General features: G+C 43.2%; 1 protein-coding gene across 6 annotated transcripts in view; it reads left to right on the top strand.

The window, feature by feature from the left end:
• Positions 1-23,558, top strand: part of LOC137425093 (nuclear receptor subfamily 2 group C member 2) — a 169,694-nt gene that overhangs the window by 38,347 nt on the left and 107,789 nt on the right. For 3 of the 6 annotated variants that reach the window (XM_068113134.2, XM_068113135.2, XM_068113130.2), the window contains exons 2-3: positions 9,399-9,564; positions 20,532-20,632. In XM_068113134.2, coding sequence (XP_067969235.1) covers positions 20,543-20,632 — 90 coding nt within the window. In that variant the 5' untranslated portion in view covers positions 9,399-9,564; positions 20,532-20,542. The remainder of the gene's footprint in view (positions 1-9,398; positions 9,565-20,531; positions 20,633-23,558) is intronic. The other 3 variants (XM_068113133.2, XM_078776290.1, XM_078776289.1) reach the window with 1 other exon arrangement.

Below are 23,558 nucleotides of genomic sequence, written 5' to 3'. Positions count from 1 at the left end.
CGTGTCAAATCGACCACTTGGACCAGCAGCCGACCTCTGTGCGTGAATTGCAGCAGGCCGTTGTCACTGCATGGCAAGCGATTCCTGTCCAAACCTTGGCAAATCTCGTGAACAGCATGCCTCAACGTGTACGTGCTCTCCTGAATGCTCGTGGGGGTTACACGAAGTACTGAACTGTAATTGTACTGTCTGTAATCCCAGTCGTAATTTAACTTTTGTTTTTGTTAAAAATGTTTTTGGCTAATGTGCAAAATAAAGAGATACTTCTGGAAAACGTACAGAAGTTTAACACAGTACTGTCCATGAATTGAGTTCGATATCAGTTTACATCACTTTCAAGGATCAATTTATTTGTTTTGAAATGTCAAATGTGGTTTTTCTTTCTTTTAAAGGTCACATTAACAAAATCTAGAATAATTTCAACATAATTCCAATGAACTTTTGGTTCTAAGACATCTTGAAAAGTAAGTTCACCGCCAGAAAAAAATATTCCATATTAAATGCCAAGTCTGTATATGCCCCAATTTCACACACTGTGTAAACCCAGTGTTTTGTGTGCAGGGCAATGCATCAAAGTGTGTGCCGTCCATCGGGAGGACGTTACGCCAGAGTAACCATCGACCAGCAGTGGTTGTTGGTCGATGCTAAAGATCCCTCAGTGTTTCGTGAAGAGTAGGCAAGTTGTCACCGGCACTCGGAACAAATTCCGAATTCCTTCCCTGACTGACAGCTGGGAAGGCAATGGTAAACCACCCAGCACAACCCATGCCAATAAACTGCTTCGACAGTACTGATGCTCTTTAAGTGTATGGTTCATTGAAGAGGATGAGTTTGTCTTGGTATAAGATGAAAGAAAATGTTTTTTGTAAAAGCCAAGCAATGTGATTGTAGGTTGTTGAAATGCTTCAATTTGAAACTTATGTACTCTATTTATGTATGCATCCTCTTATAATGTTGTATGTGTGTATGTATGTACAGTCGTGGCCAAAAATATTGGCACCCGTACACTTTTTTCAATTAACTCACAATTGTCTCTAAAAATAAGTTGAAATTGACAAAAGTATTTGGTCTCCACAATTCTTTCTTTCACTGTTAATATATATTACAGAACATTTGTTTTTGATTCAGAACTTAATATATCCTTTTAAATCAGGAAAAATAAAGAAATGGCATTGACAAAATTATTGACACCCGAGACTTAATATTTGGTAGCACAGACTTTGGACAAAATAACTGCCGTCAAGCGCTTCCTAACGCCATGAATGAGCTTCCTACACCTCTCTACTGGCAGTTTAGCCCACTCTTCATGTGCAAAATGCTCCAGTTCTCCCAGATTTGAGGGGTGCCTTCTCCCAACTGCTGTTTTTAGAATAGTCCAGCGTTTTGTCTTGAACCATTCCTTGGTGCTTTTTGAAGCCTGTTTGGGGTCATTGACCTGTTGCAAGATCCATGACCTTCGATGGAGACCCAGCTTTCTGACACTGGGTTTAACATTGCGCTCCAAAATTTATTGGTAATCCCCTGATTTAATGTTGCCATGCACACATTCAAGGCACCCAGTGCCAGAGGCAGCACAGTAACCCCAAAACATCACTGAACCTCCTCCATGTTTGACTGTAGGGATTGTCTTCTTTTCTTTGAAGGCTTCATTTTGTTTTCTGTAAACATAGAGATGATGTGCTTTACCAAAAAGCTCTAATTTGGTCTCATCTGTCCACAGGACATTCTCCCAGAAGGATTTTGGCTTGTTCAGGTGTGTTTTGGAAAGTGAGCTGGAGCTACTTACCTGTACTCCTTAACATGCTAATCCCCTTAACAATCATGCAATCAAATATTTACAATCATTATAACTCGTTCCTGTGGTAGGAGGAAACAAACAACAACACGCAAAAACCTAACTTATCCACAACTTAATCTTAGCCAAAAATTCAAAACTCTAATAAACATTTGTACAACCCCAGTCTACAGACCACGTCCCCCGGTGGATGCCACAAGACGCAACCTTACCAGTGGGGCCATCCCAATGCATCCCTAAATTTCCGCGGGCCCTGTCCTGGTGTTACAGGTGAGTGACATGGCTCGGTGGATTTCGCGCTCATTCATACAACACAACCCCATAACCACTCATACAGATTTCAAAAATCCTTAAAAACAAAATCATTGCCAAGCACTTATTCCCCCCCCTGCAGGACCATGGCATAGATGTCATATTCGTGTGTGCGTTCATTTCCACTAGGCAGCGGGGAGGTATTGCACACGTAAGATGGTGGGGCGCTTCAGGCTGTGGTGCCCACAGTCCAAAAACAAGTCACTTGACTTACTAATTCATTGCCCCCCCCCCCCTTTACCTATTGGCCCCGTGACAGTCAAACAGCCCTTTCTGCCGTTACCCCGCCGATGGGGTCTCCACACACCAGGCTCCGTGGCCTCCTGCTTCAGCGCAGCTACTCAGGTCGCCGGAAGTCTCTCTTACCCCAGGACGCCCAAACAGACCCTCCACCGACGAGCTCCAATTTCCAGATACCACTGGCCCTGCCAGGGGTAATTGCCGCAGAGGGGGGCCGCAGGCATCGCTCCTCAGAGCTTGATCTGTACCTGCGGGGACACACACCTTCCCCAGCTACAAAATCCCCAAAACACATTTCCTCCCCCGCTGCCATTCAATTTTCCAACACATTTCAAGAGCAGATGGTACAAAAGGTGTTACAAGAGTTGCCATGGCTTGCTTCATGTGAAAGCCCATTCACATTTATCCAACACATTTCCAAAAGCACATTTCAAAACTCAATAATCACCACTCATCCATTTTTCTCTTAACTGACGACCACATGAAAACACATAACCACAACACAAAAACAAATGCCACCCACAAGACACTGTGTGGCACACATTCCATCCCCCTCACCGGCCATGTCATCACTCTCACCCGCCCCTAACTCCAAATTACATGTCCCCAATTTACATAACCAAGTCCTGAAGCTTGGTACAGTAACCATCAAGGACTTACCCCTACCTTGATGTGCAGGTAATTGCCAGTTGGTCAGGTCCAAAGTGCCATCCACCCTACAGAATCCCAAAATGTATCATTGGGCCTACCAATTTTTCACCAAATTTCACTTTTGTCCCCACTATACTGGCAGGTATGTGGATCCGCATGCAACGGTGAACTGTTCTAAACAAATACATGTGGCCACGACAGCTCTGCACCTCCACCGTGCAAGGGTCATCGGGACAAGGTGAGCAGTCGAAACGCCAACATGGCCCATGAGTGTCCATAAGGGTGCGACCCACCATCGATCCTTTGGCCCCCCCTGTGAGGAACACGGCTGCACCAGCCCCAGCTGGCCAATGTGATGAGCACCTGCTGCCAACAAACACTACCGCACTCACAACCTCGGCCCTGGGGGAGACGGTCGCAGTGCGTGGCATTCCCCTCACGTCACCTATGCCGCCCTCATCCTCCAGTCCACACAGCTGCAGCCCCCAGTGCTCACCCACACTTGACCACACCAAGGTCCAGTTGACAGCCATGCTCCACCAGGAGACCCAACCAGAAGACATGGTCCACACACCACGGACACCCAACTCCATCCCCATAACCCCGCATCCCAAATATTGGCGCAATCACCCCCGCAACCAGTTGAAGGCTGTGTCCTGCTACCCTATCAATTTTATCACAGCCTCCAACACTTTGGTCTAACACACCTGGATCAATAATGGTGTCACTGCTGTCAGTGACCACCATTCCATCACAAAATTCACCCTTAGCTTTGCATCTAACCCTCAGATTACCCATGCCAAATATTTGCCCCAATTTCCTAACCTCACCAAAGAAAGATGCTTTGCCATACACATGCCAGCCGAGCATGGCCCATATGCTCGGCACGTTACACATTCCCGATTCATCAATCCCATGGCTCTCTTCCCAAACCGAGAGTCCACAAATCATAATGGAACATCTGTGGAAGATCATTCTCACACCATCACATTCCACAGATGTTCCAATGGTTGTCCGGCAGGCTATGTCCATCCCTGTCCATTCGGTTCAACCCGCGTCCATAGACCAGCACAGCATGGCAGGTCACCACATGCTGGCTGTCCCAGAGTCTCAGAGAGAGGGTGTCAGGCCGCATGCCCAGGCGGTCACCACATCAGGCCCATGTTGGCTGTCCGCGATGCCACCACCAAAGCGCGACCCACAACACCTCCCCCTCGTGGTCCTCAATATATGCCATACCAGCCTTGAGAAACCACCCGGGACCCCCTGGAGGTCTTAACCCCCACCAGGTTCCGGTGACCCTGCCGGCCCGAGCCACACGCTCGGGTGGCTCCCCGATGGACAAGGGACACCACACTCCACCAGACCCCCCCGTGGGGCCCAGGTCGTACCACGACACCCATGGCTGGACCCCACGTCCAAATCTCACCAGCACAGCCCCCCAGCTGGCTGGCATAACAAAATTTCCAAAGGGGCAACTTTTCACCGAGGCCATCCCCAATGACCTCTCCTGGTCCACATTCTACAGCCCGGGGACTAACTCCCACCAAGGCTGCTCCAAATCACATTCCCATTTAAATCTAAATTTATTTTTCCTTTAAAAAATTTTCATCCCCAGTGCCAAACCGCAGCTGCAGGTAACAACCCCCTCAGGTTGTTCTGCCCCTCGCTGCAGCTGGTTCAAATTCCCTACGGGGACCAAATCATCTGAGGCTCGATCTCCCGACTCTCCAATGTCCAAATCCAGCTCAGAGCCGAAACATTCCCCCTCCCGGATATTCAATTTCGGAGCCTCCTGTACCCAATTGGTGTGCATGGTGAGGGTCCCCTCGGTCACCTCAACCACCTCCTCGGACCGACTCACCTCATCCCCCAAGCTCCATTGGGACTGGTCAACCTTTACCTCGCTGGTATTGTCCCAGGTCTCCAACCGCTGTGTCAAATCATTTTTTATCACCACTGCAAATCATTTCTGGCCCCCACAGGCCATGATCAATAAATACCCGGCCGGCTCCATTACTTGGACCCCCCTATTGTTACCCCCTGTTGCACTGCACAACTGTCCTTGTGCTGCACCATTCCAAATTCATCCCCCTGTTGAGGTGTTGTGACATCCACCCAGCCCCGATAACCCTCCAGGCCACCATGTGGGAAACATTTCCCATTTACCTCCAATTGTTAATTCATCTCCCTTATTTCATTCCCCTGTTCACTCATTCGTTCATTCATTCCACATGGGGTTTTCGTTTCTTTAATCTGTGCATCCAATCTTTCACTACCAGAATCACTTTCCTCTTTCATTTCATCGATTTCTTTACTCATTCCCCTCATAATATCACTCATGCCCCTTATTAATTTTAACATGGCCTGGAAAGACATAGGACACGTCTTCTGGCTCGATCGCTCCGAGACAGGGAATGTACCATCTTTATACTCCAAATTTCCTTCCCTAACTTCCCCATCTAAATTTCGACACTCCCCATCTACCTGTAGGCATTCCCCATCTCCTTCCCACTGTGATTCCATTGCCATTCCCGGCTCATGTGCCCCATGCACATCTGCATGGGCTGCACTCTTCCATTCCCAATTTGAATTCCCCTCGTTCCAATTGAATTTCTGCCACCCCTGGCTTCTCCTGGGCCCCCATCAGCACCATTCTTTAGTTCTTCCTTTGAGTCATTCGTCCATTCCTTCAATTGTTCAATCTGGGCATCCAGTTTGCTATTCATTCGTTCATAATGGGCATTCATATCATTCATTTGGGCATCCATTTTGCTTTCCATTCGCTTCATAAATTGCATTATGGCTTGATAATCCATCAGGGCCATCCCTATGGCGGGGCGAGTTCCATCACTATGCTCCCCCCAACTACCTCCGACCCACGTCCAAGGCTCCCCGCACCTTCCACCCTTTCTTCCATATCGCGTACCTCTTCCATCCATGGAGAGGAGGTAGCTTCCCCGCGCATATTTTACCTCAGGAACCGATTTAACTTTAATGACGCGCCGTTCCGTCTCGCTCACCAATCAACTATTACAATTTATCGCCTCTGACTAAAAAAAAATTTCTCCACATTGTCCACACTCCTTGACACCAGTTTATAATAGGGTTCAAATCCCACTCCTTGACAACACTTCTCGCACGAATCCCTCAGTTAATACCATGGGCTCGCGGATGGTCAAACGGGCTTTAACTCCGAGGCGACGATCAATTGTGGATTTGACAAGGCAGCATGGGAGGAAGAAGGAAGAAGAAGACGCGGCGAAAGCTCTTACCTGACGCGATCTCACCGGCAGCTCCGATCCTGCAGGGAATTAACTCACACGAACACAGAATTTTGAATAGAAAAGAAAATAATACAAGGATTTATTTACAATAAATAGCGGGACAGGAAAATAACGCGCCGGTAATCACTAAACCCCTCTAATGGAGCGCTCCCACATTTCACTTCAAATACAAACAAATGGGAATGAATTAAATCAAAGAAACCGTTGTGTGTGCGTTTGTGGATGTGAGCTTATCTCAGTCTGGCAGGATGTGTCCGTCAGGAATCGCCCAGGCTACGGCGCTCGCGCGAAGCAGGCCTCCGTCCGCCTCGCTCATGCTCTGCTAGGCCCCGAGCCACCCGCTCGCGGCACGCCTCGCTCGCCCGCCCGCCGGTCGCACGCGAGGTCCCGTTTGCTCGTAGCACCATGCTTCGCTCCAAGCACCAAGAACACCAAGAGCACCAAGCACCAAGAGCACCACGAAGAACTCAGGGAAGAAAGCACCAATAGCATGCGCAGAACCCAGAGCGAAGAGAGCAAAAATGCCCGCGAGTGAGTCGTTTTGTCACCCGTGGTGTGACGTCAGCCCTTTCTCTCCCAATCAGTCCCTCACTTTTTGGTGGTCTTTTCGCGCCTTCCGACGTCACCGGCGCTTGTCCTCCAACCAGCGACCTGCTTTTAAGTAGTGTTTCCGCGCCTTCCGCACTGATTGGCCGAGTGTTCGTGCCTTCCGCACTGATTGGCCGAGGTGTCCACGGTCTGTGGCCAATCAGTGTGCCGCTTCCTTCCACCTTCCTTTCACCAATCAGTGGACAGCTTCTTACTCCAACCAATCACACGTTCCCTAGGCGTGGCTCTTGCTTGTTAGCACAATGTTTGACGCCTATGCCGCTGTTGTACGCGGCCCGTTCCTGCTTGTCTTTCCGGTTTGTTTTATTGTAAGGGAGGGGATGTAATTAATGTGGTGCATTAAGGGGAGACAGATACAACTTATTCCGACATACGGCTAAACATAGAACTTATTACAGGTAGATTCCCTCTCACAACAGTCGAGCACCTACCCATACAGATCTACCTGGCTCTACATATTCCTCTACCCCCCGACATAACAATATTAATATTGTTTTGTAATTACATTAATAATATGCTATTAAAATTAGTGTTGTTGTTACGTTTGTTATTAGAAGCGTCCTTGGAAAAACGCCATGATAAAGCTGTCGTAACACGAATATACACCTCAACACGAAACCCCTTTGGCAGAGAAAGCCCCCTTGGTGATGGGGCAAATGAATTCGCTGCAACCTTCATTGTGTGACCTTTAGTCCTTCTGTTAAGTTTGGTTGAGATTGGATAAGTTACGACCGAATGTATTGCAGTGAAAATCGTCAGACAGACAGACAGACACGGCTCCTTTTATAATATAGACTAGAATATAAGACCCGTCGTTTTGCTGACGGAAATACCAATCTTTGCTGCGATGGCTAATCTATGGGGGAAGAAAAAAAAACGGATTCCTGGGAGATCCTGCCCTCCGTGCAGGGATAATCAACGTCACGTTGCAGTAAGTTTTGCAGTTTTGACACGCATGTCCATGTACCCATAAACAAGACCAAAAGTCTAACAACGGTATAGCCGGGCTTGTAAAATATTAAAAACCGCAAACACATATTATTAGCTTTTCAAACAGTCGTTAATGCTGCTTATAACATTAAACAAAGAAATTTGGAGGAATCTCGACATCCATGAGGTAAGTTTTACCTTCAGAACTGAGGCAAGATCTACTGTAATCTATATACCCCACAAGGTTTGGAGATGTGCTCATTTACCAAGCAGCTAGCTAGCGCTTGCCAAGCCAGCCATTCTTTAACGGTCTTGAATGGAGTGTTTGCTCGAATGCTTAAACTACTTGGTGATCTCTCCACAATAAAGCTGGTAAATTAACACACACCCAATGTTCTTGAGACCCGACCATAGGTCGACTGTAATCTATATACCCCAAAGAGGAATGACTCTTTCTGCAGCTCCCGTAGTGAGCGGGTGTAGGCCGATTGTAAATTAAAATGTCGGTCAGTTGAGTCAGCCGTCGTGATGTGATCATAGACGTATTAATGATGTAACGGACACAAAACTGCCATTATTTAATATGTAGAACATGATATATTTTAACTTCCAGTAAGTTTGCAGTCACTATGAAGGGATTAGTGTTGTGATTAGATTTACTATAATATTAACGTTACGTTATCATTTTTCGAAAATGATATTACTATAAAAAAACCGAGGTGAATTCCTTACTTCCTCGGTTATTAATATTAGTGCCAAACACTGCTCATCATTGATCATGAACCATACACCGCTTCAATCCATTAACTTTCCATTCACGACATTGGGATTAAAGTATTATGGTTATATTTACTATATTATTATTATTATTACGAAAACGATACTACTGAAACGATATACTACTGTATTAAGAAACCTGGGCTTAATTTGTCCGAAACGGTCGGAAGGTGAAGCTTAACGCCAAAGGCCTATATGTACCGCACCGTATTGTTGGAAGAGACGTAACGCCGATGCTTTCGATATTTCATGGTCATTTTAACAATCGGTTTGTTTGTGTTTCACACTGAATGAAAAACGTAAAGGTAGAGCATGGCGATTGTGATATATGACAGGATCAACGATATGTTCGGCATGAACGGCATATAAATCAACATGGTGGTGTGTGGAGAGTCAGCCGCTGCACGGCAGTAATGACATCAGACGTAATGGCATCACCCTGTCATGTGACCAGATTCTCAGCTCTGATTGGTATACGTTTGAGGGGACATACATACATACATACATACATACATACATACATACATACATACATACATACGGACAAACCCTGTTCTAGACGGCTTTGCCCGATGGGCTACACCGTAAAAAAAAAAAAAAATTAAAATTTTTTTTTGATCGCAAACTCCCGGGAGTTACCCGAATCCACCGTAGCTGGATTTATTGAAATCCATTAATCTGTTCTCAAGTTATAACACAACAAACAGACAGACAGACATGGCTCCTTTTATATTAGCATGACTATATATATATGTATGACTATATAATATATGAATATAAGAGTATTTTGAATGCAGGGAAAGAAAAACGGCAGAGGCATTTGAATGCAGGGAAGCCCTGTGATTGGCAAGGACTTGGACCAATCCATTACGTGAACCGTCCCCAACGGAACTTAACGGTTTCACCACCACACCACACTCGACGCCTCTCAGGAAGAGAACTAGTTTGCTCTCGAAACGTCAGGTGATTAATAAAGAATTTTAAATTATTTTACTGCTCAGTACATACATACAGTACATACATACATAGTATATGTATATACATACATACATACATAGTATATGCTATCATACATAGTATATGTATATATATGCTATCATACATAGTATATGCTATCATACATACATACATACATACAGTATAGTATATGCTATCCTTTACTATATATATAGGAGGTTTCATAAATTTCTCAATAAAATTATGATTTTGAAATTGGCTCTATATAGGCCTGCTCCCGAATTACTCCTGGCTCTGGGGGGTTGCTTGTGTACATCTCTCTTCTACGGCCAAACTTTTGATTTTCCTGTTCTATATGTTGAGACCCTTGGAAAAAATCTGGGTAACACTCCCAGATCAAGTACGTTTTTTCTGCACACCCCAATACGTGATTATGACTTGAGGCCAATTAGCCGAAATAGCAAAATTCAGTTTTCATGGAATAATTCAAGAGTAGGCAGCTTTAGATTCAAATGTAACATTTATTTATCATGTTTAGACATAACTAACACATTTTTAGCATGGTTCAATACTATAAACTGTCTTTTTTAGAAAAAAACCCCCGTCATTTAGCTTTTTTTTCTCCAAAAATCACTTTCAGTTTGATAGGCGCTCAAAATCCGATCACCTCTCATACACCCAATTATGTAGATAAAGCAGCCAAAATTTGTCAGAAGCTTCCTTATGAAGCCCTTTAATAGGGATAAACATGGGTTTCTTTGTGGCTTATCAGTCTTTCACATTTTATATTTTCAGCATATGGTCCGACCTTGCCGATTTTTACAGCCGTACAAATGTAACTAATATCCATTTTTTGTTTTTCAGGCGTGGCCGCTGACGATGGAGTCTGTTACTCTCTCAGGACCGCCCGAAGACAGTTCGTTTGATGCGACAAACTGCATCATCTGCCAGAAAAGCGCGGGGGATAAAACTGAGCACAACTAATGGTTGCAAAAGGATACGAGAAGCAAGTTACATCCACAATGATCAAGTTTCCAAACGGCTTAAGCTGGTTAAAGGAGATGGGTTTGTTTATCATGTGACCAATGACTGTTACAAAAAATACATCATGACTTCAGTTCTCAATAGGAAAAGGAAGAGTCTCGCTGTATGCCAAGACCTGTCCCGTTCTGAGCAGGAAGAAGATAGAAGTACTTGTTCTAAGGCCGTCCGACATCCACCGAATACAGAGACGTCCACAACAGCCTTACGTCAAGTGAAGTGTATTATCTGTGACAGTAAATCACACAAACAACAGTACACGAAATATCGCATTAGTGAATCAGGCCGTGCTTCAGCCTTTCTGGCTGCGACAAACTTCTTTCAAGATGATGTGTTCACCCGAACGTGCGACCTTCAAGATGCGCATTCTGTGTTTGGAGCAGATCTGTACTACCACAGGGACTGCATGACTAAATACTTGTATAAGTATGACTCGTGATAAAGCTTCCATACCAAAAGTGTCTGAGAAACAGCTTGCTTGGAATCAGGTTGTTAAAGAGTTAGAGCAAGGCCTAAAAGAAGGGAGGGGTTATGAACTTAGTGCTATCAGAGACTCTTTGAACAATATTGATGACAAATGTAACTTTCGTAATAGAGATGTAAAAGTTTTCTTGTTGAACACTTTTGGTAATGAGATTGATTTTACATATCCCAGTTCGTTCAAAAACTCAATGATGGTATTCAGTGTTCCAAAGAAAGTGTTAGCTGAGCGCATTCGTTCCCTTGATCCTGTTCAGGTATGCGCTGGTGTGATTAGGAAGGCTCTAGATGAGTATGATTTTGGCCTTGACGATAGCTTTTGTGATGCGCATGATCTAAAGCATTCCTTGAGCGAGATGAATATCCCTGAACCTGTACTACGTTTTTTCAGTCATTTGTACAATTTCAATCCTGACACATATGCAAAAGCAGCCGAAGCTGTCATGACAGAAAGTGATGAACCAGTTGATGAGGATGAAGAAGATGATGATGACTACGATACCGGTAGCAAGCCATCAGGTAACAGCCTCTCCACACAGCGTTGCAGAAAGATACAATCTGTCTTCCAAGTCATGCACTATATCCATCACTGCGGTAGAAAGAGAACTCCAATGCATATTATGAATGCGGAATCAGTTCATGGTCTTGGGCGTGGTGGCAAAATTGTAACTACAGTTCTAAACCACGGAGGACTAGCAATCAGCTACCCGGAGCTGCGTAGGTACCAACATGACCTTGCCACGTTTACAGCACAGCACAACAACGATCGCGTTTCACTGCCGTCACACTTTGATCCTGGGCAATTCACCTCCGGTGCAATTGACAACTGGGACCATGAGGGGGCAAATGTATCTGAACATGACACTGTGACTGTTCTCTACCAAGACAAACCCCCGTCGTCGACCAGTAAACCAAAGATTTCTGACACGCAGGTCACACATGGTCCACAGTCATTCAGTTTAATATTAAAATGCCAGGTACTGTCCGACTTTCACAAGCCTGCACGCCGTGCTGACATCCCAGCAACTTACAAAGTGGCCGAACTGCCTTACACTTCCTCCGAAGCCGATGCAGCAAAACTGAAGGATATTTCTTGGTCCCTCGCACGCTTGAACGTCATGCATGATGAAGTGTCCATCTACCCCGAGTCACAAACAATGCCATCTTGGAGTGCTAGCAACTCTGTTTGGACGGAGGAGGCCATCCCATTAAAGAATCTTGCATTTGTGCCTGTTCTGCCGCATCCAGTTACAGAGTACGCGACAGTTTATACGGCTATGAAGAACTTTATGGACATTGGTTCTCAGCTGACTCAAAATGAGATACCAATGTATTGTGATGAAGGTGTTTATTGCATCGTCCGTGATATACAACTGCTGAGACCAGAGGAATTCAGGACCCTGGTTCCATGCCTGGGAACGTTTCACTTAGTGAAAACTGTTTTGAAATGTATTGGCAAACTCCTGGATGGAAGTGGCGCGGACATCACATGGTTGCAGGCTGGTGTTTTTGGTCCAACTGTCATCGAGAATTCTGTTCTACATGGAGGTCACTACAGCCGCTGTCTTGAGGGTATGCAGCTCCTTGCTGAAGCCTTTGAACGCCTCCAGTACAAAGAATTCTTCTCCGAGAAAGGCATCGACCAATATACACATGAGCTTGCCATCCTGACGAACCTCCAGTCTAGTGTCAAGGAGAAATGCATCACAGATAGTCAGAAGTATATGGTTCAGTTTGCTGATGCATCAAAAACGTTGGTCGAAGATTTCAACAGATTCATCCAAACACGGTCTGATACCAATGAAAACTTCAAGTTCTGGACTCAGTTCTTGCAAATGATGGATATTGTCCGTGATCTGTTGAGAGTTGATCGTGAAGGGATTTGGGAACTGCATCTTGACGCTGTCCAGCGTGCATTGAACCTGTTTGCGGCATTCGATTCGACCAACTACTTGCGATGGTGTTCTCTCTACCTTGAAGACATGCGACGTCTACCTGAGACTGCACCATCAGTTCATGAACAATTTGCCAAAGGCAATTTTTCAATCAGAGAGATACCTGGTCGATTCACCGCTGTTGGAGGAGACCAGAAATTAGAGCAAAGCATTAACCTTTCATCTAAGTGCAGCGATAGAGTCATTGGACATGCAATGCAAAAACAGTATGTCGCCCAGTGGGACCTAATATACCATGAAATGATGGCAGTGAAGAACCTACATCGGCAATACAGTGATGTGATTGACAGGACACATGAGACTTACAGCCACCACGAATCATCTCAAGCCACAACGAACCGCAAAGAAGGACATATTCAGGAGATGATGAGATTCATTGAAGAGAAGGGGTCCCCTCTGTCTCTAGACGCTTCCAAAACACTACAAAACTTTGTGACAAAAGAGGTTATGTCCGATGATATAAAAACTGACATGCTCAATGCCTTTTCAAAAGGAAAAGAGAAGTACCTGAAATTCAGAAAGGAAAGGTTTGTCACCAAGACTGAACGAATAAGCAGTACCATTCACCACACAAACTTGAAGACGATGAAAACTCTTCGAAAGAAGCCACAGAAGACTACCAAGACGACAGTGAAGGAGATGAACATCGCTGAGAGAAACATAGAAATAGCTCGGGAGCGTGGCCTCACCACTGATGATCTCTTAAAGTACGATGTTGTTCCCTCCCCAGTGTTGTTTGATGATGACTAAACCAGCAAAGAGCCAGCTACTGAAGGAGTTGGAGACGCACCTAAAACCGGAAGAATTTACATATAGTCATCGGAAAGACGCATCATTTGTAGTTGACATCATGGCCACAATCCGAAAGGTTAATGTTACGAAACTCTCCAAATTCAATGACCTTCTATCAAATTTCATGTCATTTTCGGCCATATATCATCGGTTTGGGCGGACTGACTATGTCTTTGACATGTATTCTGATGATCCATCAATGAAGGACAGCGAGAGGAAAAGGCGAAGTGACACTCTACCCATCGAATATACTTCAATAGAGCCATCAACACCACTACCTAAGGATATGAACACATTCTGGCCTTCCATCAACAACAAACTTCTCCTTGAAAAACTGATCTGCAGCCATGTTCGTTCAAATATTGCAAATACCGGTCAGTACCCAACTGTACTCGGACAGGTGACCAGAGAGAACGAGGATTGGAAATGTATGAAAATGCACAACGGAGATGAGAGCGCACTGGTACACCTTCAATCCACATTTGAAGAGGCGGATCTTCGCATACTCCTTCATGTTTTGGACGCGCTCAAAGAAGGACACAAAATATGTGTTGTCATCTCCAATGATACTGATGTAGTTGTTGCCTTGCTCCACCACATGCCTGTCTTTCTCCAACATGACCTAGAGGAGCTGTGGGTACGAGCTGGAGTTGGAGATAGCACTCGGTATGTGCCCCTTCATACCTTGTTCGAGCGCATCGGATGTCAACTCTGTGCTGTTCTTCCTGCCGTACACAGTCTTACAGGATGTGATATCACTAGCAAAGTTGGGACCAAGAAAGCCACCTTGAATGCCGAGCCAGAAAGGTTATTGAAGCACTTTGGAGGGTTGCCGACCCTTTCTCAGCCTTTGATCAAGAATGCAGAATCCTACTTGGTCAAAGTACTGAAACCAAAAAGCGATGCGAATAAATTTTCGAACTTGCGTGCGGAGATCTTCCATCATGTCAAAGGGAGTTCTCATCACAACCTGCCACCAACCAGCCAAGGTCTCCTGCCACATATGAAGCGTAGCTTTTTCAATGCCTACAATATCATGCATGCTTTGGAGCTTCATCAAGATTCTGAAAATGTGATCGCACTTAAGCCAGAGGATTGTGGTTATACGCATGACAAGGAACAGCTGATACCTGAGACAACGTGGAAAACTCTAGAATCACATTGGACAGTTGTCTGTTCATGCACTAAGTGTGCCAGGTCAACATGCCCCTGTAGGACCGCCATAATCAAATGTGTAAATTTTTGTCATTGCAAAAAGGCTTCCCCTAATGCCTGCAAGAATCCTGTTGCTTGATAAAGAGTACATGTATTGAAGTTGCATGGGTGGTAAATGGTGGTAATTGACAGCACGCGCTTCCTTGTTATGACAGTTATATTGGGTTTGTGGACATGTTATGATTTTAATTCATGAATCCTTAAGCTATGTAAGTGTAATAGTTTTGCTTAAGCTGAATTTTGAGCGAAATTTAGTCAACATCATTGCCAGGAGGTGTTTGGCGGCCATTTTGAAATTATGCAAATTAGGTGTATTCAAAAGGGGTTGATTATGGTTCCAATGAATAGCTTGCTATCAAAAACCCATACATAGACACCAAAATCAGCCGAATATCACACTTACTTCTAAAGTTAGACCAATTTAACCAATTTTGGTTTATACCGCTTTTTGGGGTAGGGGTAACCTTTGTTAACATTTGACCCCACTGTCACTATACAATATAATGAATCATAAATATGATGCATGGAATTATTAAAGGGCTTCATAAGGAAGCTTCTGACAAATTTTGGTTGCTTTATCGACATAATTGGGTGTATGAGAGGTGATCGGATTTTGAGCGCCTTTCAAACTGAAAGTGATTTTTGGAGAAAAAGAAGCTAAATGACGTGTTTTTTTTCCTAAAAAAGACAGTTTATAGTATTGAACCATGCTAAAAATGTGTTAGTTATGTCTAAACATGATAAATAAATGTTACATTTGAATCTAAAGCTGCCTACTCTTGAATTATTCCATGAAAACTGAATTTTGCTATTTCGGCTAATTGGCCTCAAGTCATAATCACGTATTGGGGTGTGCAGAAAAAACGTATTTGATCTGGGAGTGTTACACAGATTTTTTCCAAGGGTCTCAACATATAGAACAGGAAAATCAAAAGTTTTGCCGTAGAAGAGAGATGTACACAAGCAACCCCCCAGAGCCTATACAAAATCTGGAAGTGAACAGATGTCGACAATGACCTGGTTTCATAATATCTTAATGCAATCGTGATTTCACACATTATTTTGTGATAGTATTAATTTATGATTGGAATGATGCTGTTTGGAATTAAAATAGAGATATTGAGTTTAAATATGAATGAGTAAATGACGTGAGGGTTTCGTCTTTCTAATCGTGACATTCACGGGTTCGCAATATGCAGATTCGCCATTAGTATAGAACCATTCAGACTGGGTAAGTTTTTTGCCCAAGTCCTTCACGGATTTGCTGTCAATGCCTGATGTTCGACTGAAGGTGACACAGGAATGTGGAATTTATTGGTTCATCTTTTCCCATGCACGTTTTTTGCTCAAGTTATTCACGAACCAGCTGTCCATGTCTGACGTTTGATTGAAGGTGGCACAGGAATGTGGAATTTATTTGTTCCATAGTTTAGCATTCACCTTGTTTGTTTTCTTTTGGCTTCCATCAGTGCATAGCATGGGTACCGTGTGTGTGTGTGTGTGTGTGTTTTACCTATTGACCTATTGACCTATTGACCTATATTATAGTTTACCTATTGACCTGTAGCAAATGTGCGATGCAATATGTTGGTGCATTGATGGGTTGACTGACTGCCTGGACGCAACTGAGGTTGTGGATCTACTGATGTACCATCTATTGATGTGGATCCATGATCGAGGTTGTGGATCTGCCGTTTGGAGAGGTCCTGGGCTGAAAGGATCGAAACCTCGAGGAAGAACGGTGCCCAGCTGATGATCCATGCAGTCGGGAAACTAGTCAATTGCTTACGGGTTAACGTTCTTGCTTTAGGTGGAGAAACTATGTTTGAGGTTTGCAATTTAAATAAAGTTGAATATGGGATGTTGTGAAATTAACATCATTTACAACAATCCTTTAAATTATTTATATTTAAATTTAGGAACAACCGATACTGTACAATTAATTGTGTGTGTGTGTGTGATTGTGTGAGTGAGTGTGTGTGTGTGTGTGCGTGTGTGTGTGTGTGCGAGAGAGAGAGAGAGAGAGAGAGAGAGAGAGAGAGAGAGAGAGAGAGAGAGAGAGAGAGAGAGAGAGAGAGAGAGAGAGAGAGAGAGAGAGAGAGAGAGAGAGAGAGAGAGATACACAGAGAGAGAGAGAGAGAGAGAGAGAGAGAGAGAGAGATACACAGAGATACACAGAGAGATACAGAGAGATACAGAGAGATACAGAGAGATACAGAGAGATACAGAGAGATACAGAGAGATACTTACTCATGCTCTTCAAGCCAAAGAAAGCTGCATACAGCCCTTTGCTGTTTCAAACCCGACCCAGGTGCTTTTGCAGTTGCAGACCTTCACAAGTAGCACATACATGAGAATCCCAATGCTGCATGCCCCCTCAGCCTTTGGACCAGTTTCATCACTTGTTGGTGTCTCATCAGCGACAGCATAGAGAGAAACGCGCACCACCAACATGTGATGAAACTCTGGCCAGCGGCTATATATAAGGAAAAAAATGCGCATCCACCCAGAAAAGTAACAAGATATACTCTGCTAATATAGTAAAATAATAAGCAAGAGCACATTCCCAAGCCTCAGCAGGTGTCCGCTTTTATTCCCGAGGCGACAATGCATTTTCGGTCATATGCCATTGCGAGCTCGGTCATTGAGGAATGTTTTTATGTTGTTTAACTGGGGAGGCCGTGGACAAACCCACAAAATACCCTCTTATACAAATGGCAAAAACTGGATGGTGAAAACAGCTGGATAGATCTTGTTACTTTCAAAATCGAAGATTTTTCAAGTATATTGGTCGGTTGCGTTTGTGGTTCTGTCTGTCTGTCTGTCTGTCTGTCTGTCTGTTTGTTTGTTTGTCACTGGCCTACAGGTCACAATTCTAAACCGATCGTCATGAAACTTCACCAAGTTGTATAGGTCGTCCCAATTGAGAAGCCTATTGTTTTTGGGGTCAAAAGGTCAATAGGCCAAAGGTCACCAACTTTGCCAAATTCCTAAAATCCTCAATTTTCATCCGATTGACTTGAAATTTGAAGAGGACTTGCATATCTGGTCACTTAATTCAACCACCAAGTATATTTGAGGTCAACATAGGCCAAAAGGTCAACATAGGCCAAATTTCTAAAATCCTCAATTTTCATCCGATTGACTTGAAATTTAAAGAGGACTTGCATATCTGGTCACTGAATTCAACCACCAAGTATATTTGAGGTCAACATAGGCCAAAAGGTCAACATAGGCCAGATTTCTAAAATCCTCAATTTTCATCCAATTGACTTGAAATTTAAAGAGGACTTGCATATCTGGTCACTGAATTCAACCACCAGGTATATTTGAGGTCAACATAGGCCAAGATGTCAACATAGGCCAAGTTTCAAAAATCCTAAATTTTCATCCAATTGACTTGAAAATTGAACAGCATTTGCACATTCAATCACTAAATAGGGAAACAAACTATTTTTGAGGTCAAAAGCTCAAAGGTCAACTCAAGGTCGACCTTCCAAAATCATCATTTTTCATCAGAAAAATCGTCACTTTTCTTCCTATTGCCCCCGAGCTTTGATCAAGATTGTCAATTTTGATCTTGATGAAATGGACAATTTGCTGTATCAATGGAATTTTTTTTCTTGGGTTCGGGGGGGGGGGGGGTGGATTTTGCAAGTATCGTGCCCCGCATGACGTCTTCTTGTTACTTTTTTGGTTGGACGCAATGGACGTGTCTTTTTTACTTAAAAATAAATAATATAGACATACATATTATGCACCTCTATGGTTGTAAAAGGGAATGTGGGATAATTATTATGTATGATGTGGATTGACTGACTTGTGTACAAACATTTAAGTTTTGGGTCCATTGATGTGAACTTGCGGCTGAGGTTGACCCAAGTTTGGAGAGGTTGTGGGCTGAAAGGGTTGAAACATTGATGAAAAATGGAGTCCAGCTAATGATCCAGATGATAATAATATCATTCAATCAGTTAAGAATCACCTAAGTTTCTATTTTAGCCAAAGCTATTTTTGACATTTGCTCTTAAAACAGTTAAGTAATAGGGTGTTGTATAATTCGTATTTAGTATCAATGATAACATCCTTTAAATGTAGATTTAATGTATGGTATGTGGAATAGCCATTATTGTTCAATAATATATTGCAATTGCTGAAAAGAACCGTTTTGTGCTAAAAATATGTGTAAATGAAGAAGAAGATGGTCGAGGGATTTTGGCCTTGTAACCCTTGTGGTTTGTTGCTTAGCAACTGTGCTTTGGCAAAGGTTAGCTGTGTGGCATCTGCTGTTGATATTGTCAGGCTTTCTCACCCTCGTATCCTCCCCAGAGTTTTCTGATAATTTGTGTTTGCGAAAAAGATAAGAAACGGTCGAAAACCAATTGACTTGGTGCTTGACTTTTCAGGGCAGCTCTCTTAGCTAAGTAAAGCTGATTAGTGTTGTTTGTAAGATCTAGTCTTGCTGGTGAAGAATCAGTCTGCGTTGGCGGACCCTTTTGCTCCGATGAAGGGTTACCGCCAAACATGTCAGCTTTCCTTGCTTCCCTGAGGGGTTAGCATACCTTGATCAACGCTCTGATTTAATTCAGTAATTAATTAATCCGTTGTTCACTGGCTTTAGCATGTGATAACAAAGCCAGAAATGTGACTGATGATCATGTCAAATGTTTTGGGTTTGAAAAGCTGTCCTTTAAGGCCAGAGCAATTGTTCAATTTAACCAGGTGAATGAAAACACATCAAGTTGAGGAGAGACAGGTGTGTCATCATATTGGCTTTCCACACAGTGGTTTCAATAATGGGTTTCCCTGTCACGGCTCTGCAGCTATTCTGCCGTGGATATGTTACATGTGGCTTCTTAATGGTCATGCACTGTTGATAGGGGTCATGTGGAAAATGGAGTGCCACAACGTTCAAAATGGGTTCAGTCATTCCCAGTCATTGAGGTTGTAGACCCTTCAGTGATGTAGCCTTGTGATTTGGCGGTTCCATAGTTTGAACTGATGATGACTTTGATCCTGATTACCACAAAGGGGGTGGGCACCTTTGCACTGTGGGCACAAAGGGTGTATACCCAGTGATTGTAGATCAAGTTTTCTCACTGCCAGGTTTGTTGCAGGTAGTGCCTTTGTTTCACCCTCCCCTAGGTTGTTCTTCCTTTCCTTTAAAGCGATCTCTCGTCGCTCACTTAAAATTGTCAATATTGATCTGAAACTTTGGAGAGGAACTTACAAATTAAACAGAGTGCAGTTTTTCTGCATTCAAGTCTCCTTGAGCTTCATTCTGCTTAGGCTGTTATTCATTTTAATTTTGATCAAGTTATTCATTCACTTTGTCTATGCCCGACTATCTGTTGAGTTGTTCTTGTCTGGTGTTTAATCCCCATCCCGCTGTTTGTTTTCATGTTAATCTGCCTGTTTGCTCCTTTCGTCGCTTGGACATGAATGTGCATTTGAAGCACAAGCTTTAATGGCACTCTTCCTTGTGTGCAGACCTATTCAGAATGGCCGATTCTCCAAGAGGGCCTTTGGATTGCTCACAGGAGATGCCGGTGAGCCCAGACAATGCTTCTACCTCTGCAGAACAGTCTCAGGTATCTCCAGGATTTGATTTCCTCACATTTATCATGAGGCTGCGAACTGTGTACTACCTTTTAGTGTGGACAGGTTAATTCTCAAAATTTATTTTTGATGAGTGTGTCATTTGTTTGAAATGAAGAAAGATTTTTTTTTTGGAAATACAACCAAAAGATTAGCATTTAGTTTTATCGGATCACAACGCAGTGAGGCCTGGCAGCATTGTTTAAAACCTGGGATTTTTGCAGTGCATGGAGTTCATGCTATGAAGTACTATTCAACACAAAATCACACTGGCAATTTGTGAGATGCGTCCAAATAATGAAACCCAGGTGGCCAGCCATTTTGGTAGTCGGGTGTGCACAAGTCACACCAATGCTGATTATTGGAAAACTCGCTGGTGCAGAGCCAATGATTTTCCGGCTTTGTGGAAAATGGATGGAATTCACAGAATTGGTGACTTGAAACGGAAAACAGAATCTGACACAAAGCACCGGAATGTAGTAAATTACAGAAAACAAGTTGCGATTAGGTCGAATTACAAATAAAATATTCATTATACTGTCTAATTGTGTGTGCAATCATCCACACACTAATTCCCACAGTGTATTTACGAAAAGGAGTAAAAAAAAAAAATGCATCGCAATTCTCGATGCACAAGGAATACAGCCGGAGCAGGAGCAAAGGCATTGCTCCACTCTTGTCAATCACAGATGCTCCGGACATGCATCGCTGTGAATCTCGATCTCAATTGCTGGCATAAAATCTATACTATAAGACAGATGTGTGTCTGGGTGTCGCCATTTTTCTCAGAGATGGCCAAACGGATCTTTACCAAGCGTTGAGTTTCATCAGAGCGCCAGGGATTGTTTTGGGCAAAACGTATTTTTGAAAAGAAAAAAACAAGCTTGCTTTTTTTTTTTGATTTAAAAAAATATTTGCTCTATAGTGCCTGCACCTGTGTAGCTACATGTAAGGTAATATTAAATGATCCCCAAACCCTTTTCTTAGTGGGTGTAGGGAAGTATTTTAGGGCCTCACAAAAAATATAGAAAAAAAACCAAACATTCTTTTTTTCAAAATGCCAACAGATTAGAACAGCAATGCCGGGAACCCCTGCTAGTACTGAATAAAACTCCATCTTACAATCTTTGTAGGGCCCAGTCAAAGTGAAATTATATTTGAAAGTCGCCACACTTAGTTGAAAATTTGGTGAAAATATTCCCTGAAAATACGATTGCTGGCGATGACAAAAATATCAGGCATACTGTATGCATATACGTGTAACTTTGGAGAAACCTCTTTTTAACGATGAAATATCATCAAAACAAGTTCAGATACACCGGCCCCATGCCAAATAAGTAAATAAATAACATCCATTGCTTGGCATTGCCTGGGAGCCTTAGGCACCCAGTGATACCGCCGTGCAGCACATAGAGGCGTTATTGGGAGGGAGAGGTGTACAATAATCGATTGATTAATTGCATAATTAAAATCAACAAATAATAATTGTAAAATAATTAATTTCTTAATCATTTGGCTAATAGCATACCTAAACCACCAGTGTTCCACCTGAAGGTGTAACTTCACAAAAATTATTAAATAAGTCATTAATTGAAAACAAAGAAACATTGATCAATTGATTAATCAATTAATAATTAGTCGAACAATTGATTAATCAATAAATCAAAAATATCCTTTTATAGCTACATCACTTGGTCACTGTCGTGTCCAAATATCAGCTTCCTAGCTCAAAAGGTGCCTGAGTTATTGCCCAGATGAGAAAGGAAATAAATATGAACTTAATTAATCGATAATAATTAAGTAATTAATCATTTAATTGATTAATCAAAAAACAAAAAATACCGTTTTGCCAAAGCACTTGCTCACTATTGTGCCAAAATTTATTTGGTGCCCGGTACCCCTTCGGTGCCCGGTGATGACGTCATGCAGCACCTGAAGATGGAATAGGAAAGGAGCGGTGTACAATATTTTACATTGCCAAAATAATTATGAAAAACATAACTCCCCTCCCCCCAGATGTATTTGTGTGAACGAGAAACACCCTCTCCTCCACATCCTTGTGGGGGAGAGGGAGAATAATTATTTTGTGCCTACAATCTGACCCTGGGTACCCCCAGTAAATGAATCCAGCTATGGTCTCCTCGAAGACACAAAATAGCACTTCCGCAGCACTATAGAAAACACGTGCTCCAGGTGGTCCTTCTACTAATGCATCCTGTTTCTTCTTCTCATCCTGGACATCTTAAATGTGGGAATTAACCAGTGAAGACACTTCTGCTACTGCAAACACAACTTTTTATGTTGTTACGTTTGTAGGGGGTAGGCAGTGATTACCTTAGTTCAGGTAGAATTGCATAGGTAGTGTGCGCCGACTGTCCCGAAGAAGAAGAAAGCTCGATGTATCATAAGTAGGAAATTCGTTTAGACCGGATGTCGTATAAGTGTATCTTCGTCCCCATGAGAGGGGTGGGGTTTGTTAATTAGCTAGGGATTATAGGTAAATTAATCCCCTGTATGTAATGGCCTCTGTTATTTTTTTCCTCTATTCCTTATGACACACGCAGCACACACAAATAGTAAGACATCGCCCATTCACCACACTAAATAAAAACCAACCGGAAGCAGGACATTGAGCACTACTGCGGATACCATCGACCTGTTGAGCACAGAGGCACAAAAGGTCTGTGAAGCCACGCCCCGAAGAACAGTGATTGGTCCGGGATTTGATTGGCAAAAGGACTGGTAACATGGAACTCGCTGATAGGAGCGGACACGGAGACGTCGTGAGACGTCGTGAGATGATGTCAGTGCCTTGACTATAAAGGAACACTCGGCTGACATTTTCTTCTCTTGCGCAAGGGAGATTAATCACATACAGTCGTGTCCCAACATTTTGTCTTTCTTCCTCTCTCGCTTTCC

Source organism: Myxine glutinosa, chromosome 4 (assembly GCF_964187855.1).
Source record: "Myxine glutinosa chromosome 4, kmMyxGlut1.1, whole genome shotgun sequence".
Taxonomy (NCBI): domain Eukaryota; kingdom Metazoa; phylum Chordata; class Myxini; order Myxiniformes; family Myxinidae; genus Myxine; species Myxine glutinosa.
Note: the sequence above shows the minus strand (reverse complement) of the source record. Positions and strands in the feature narration are given on the sequence as shown.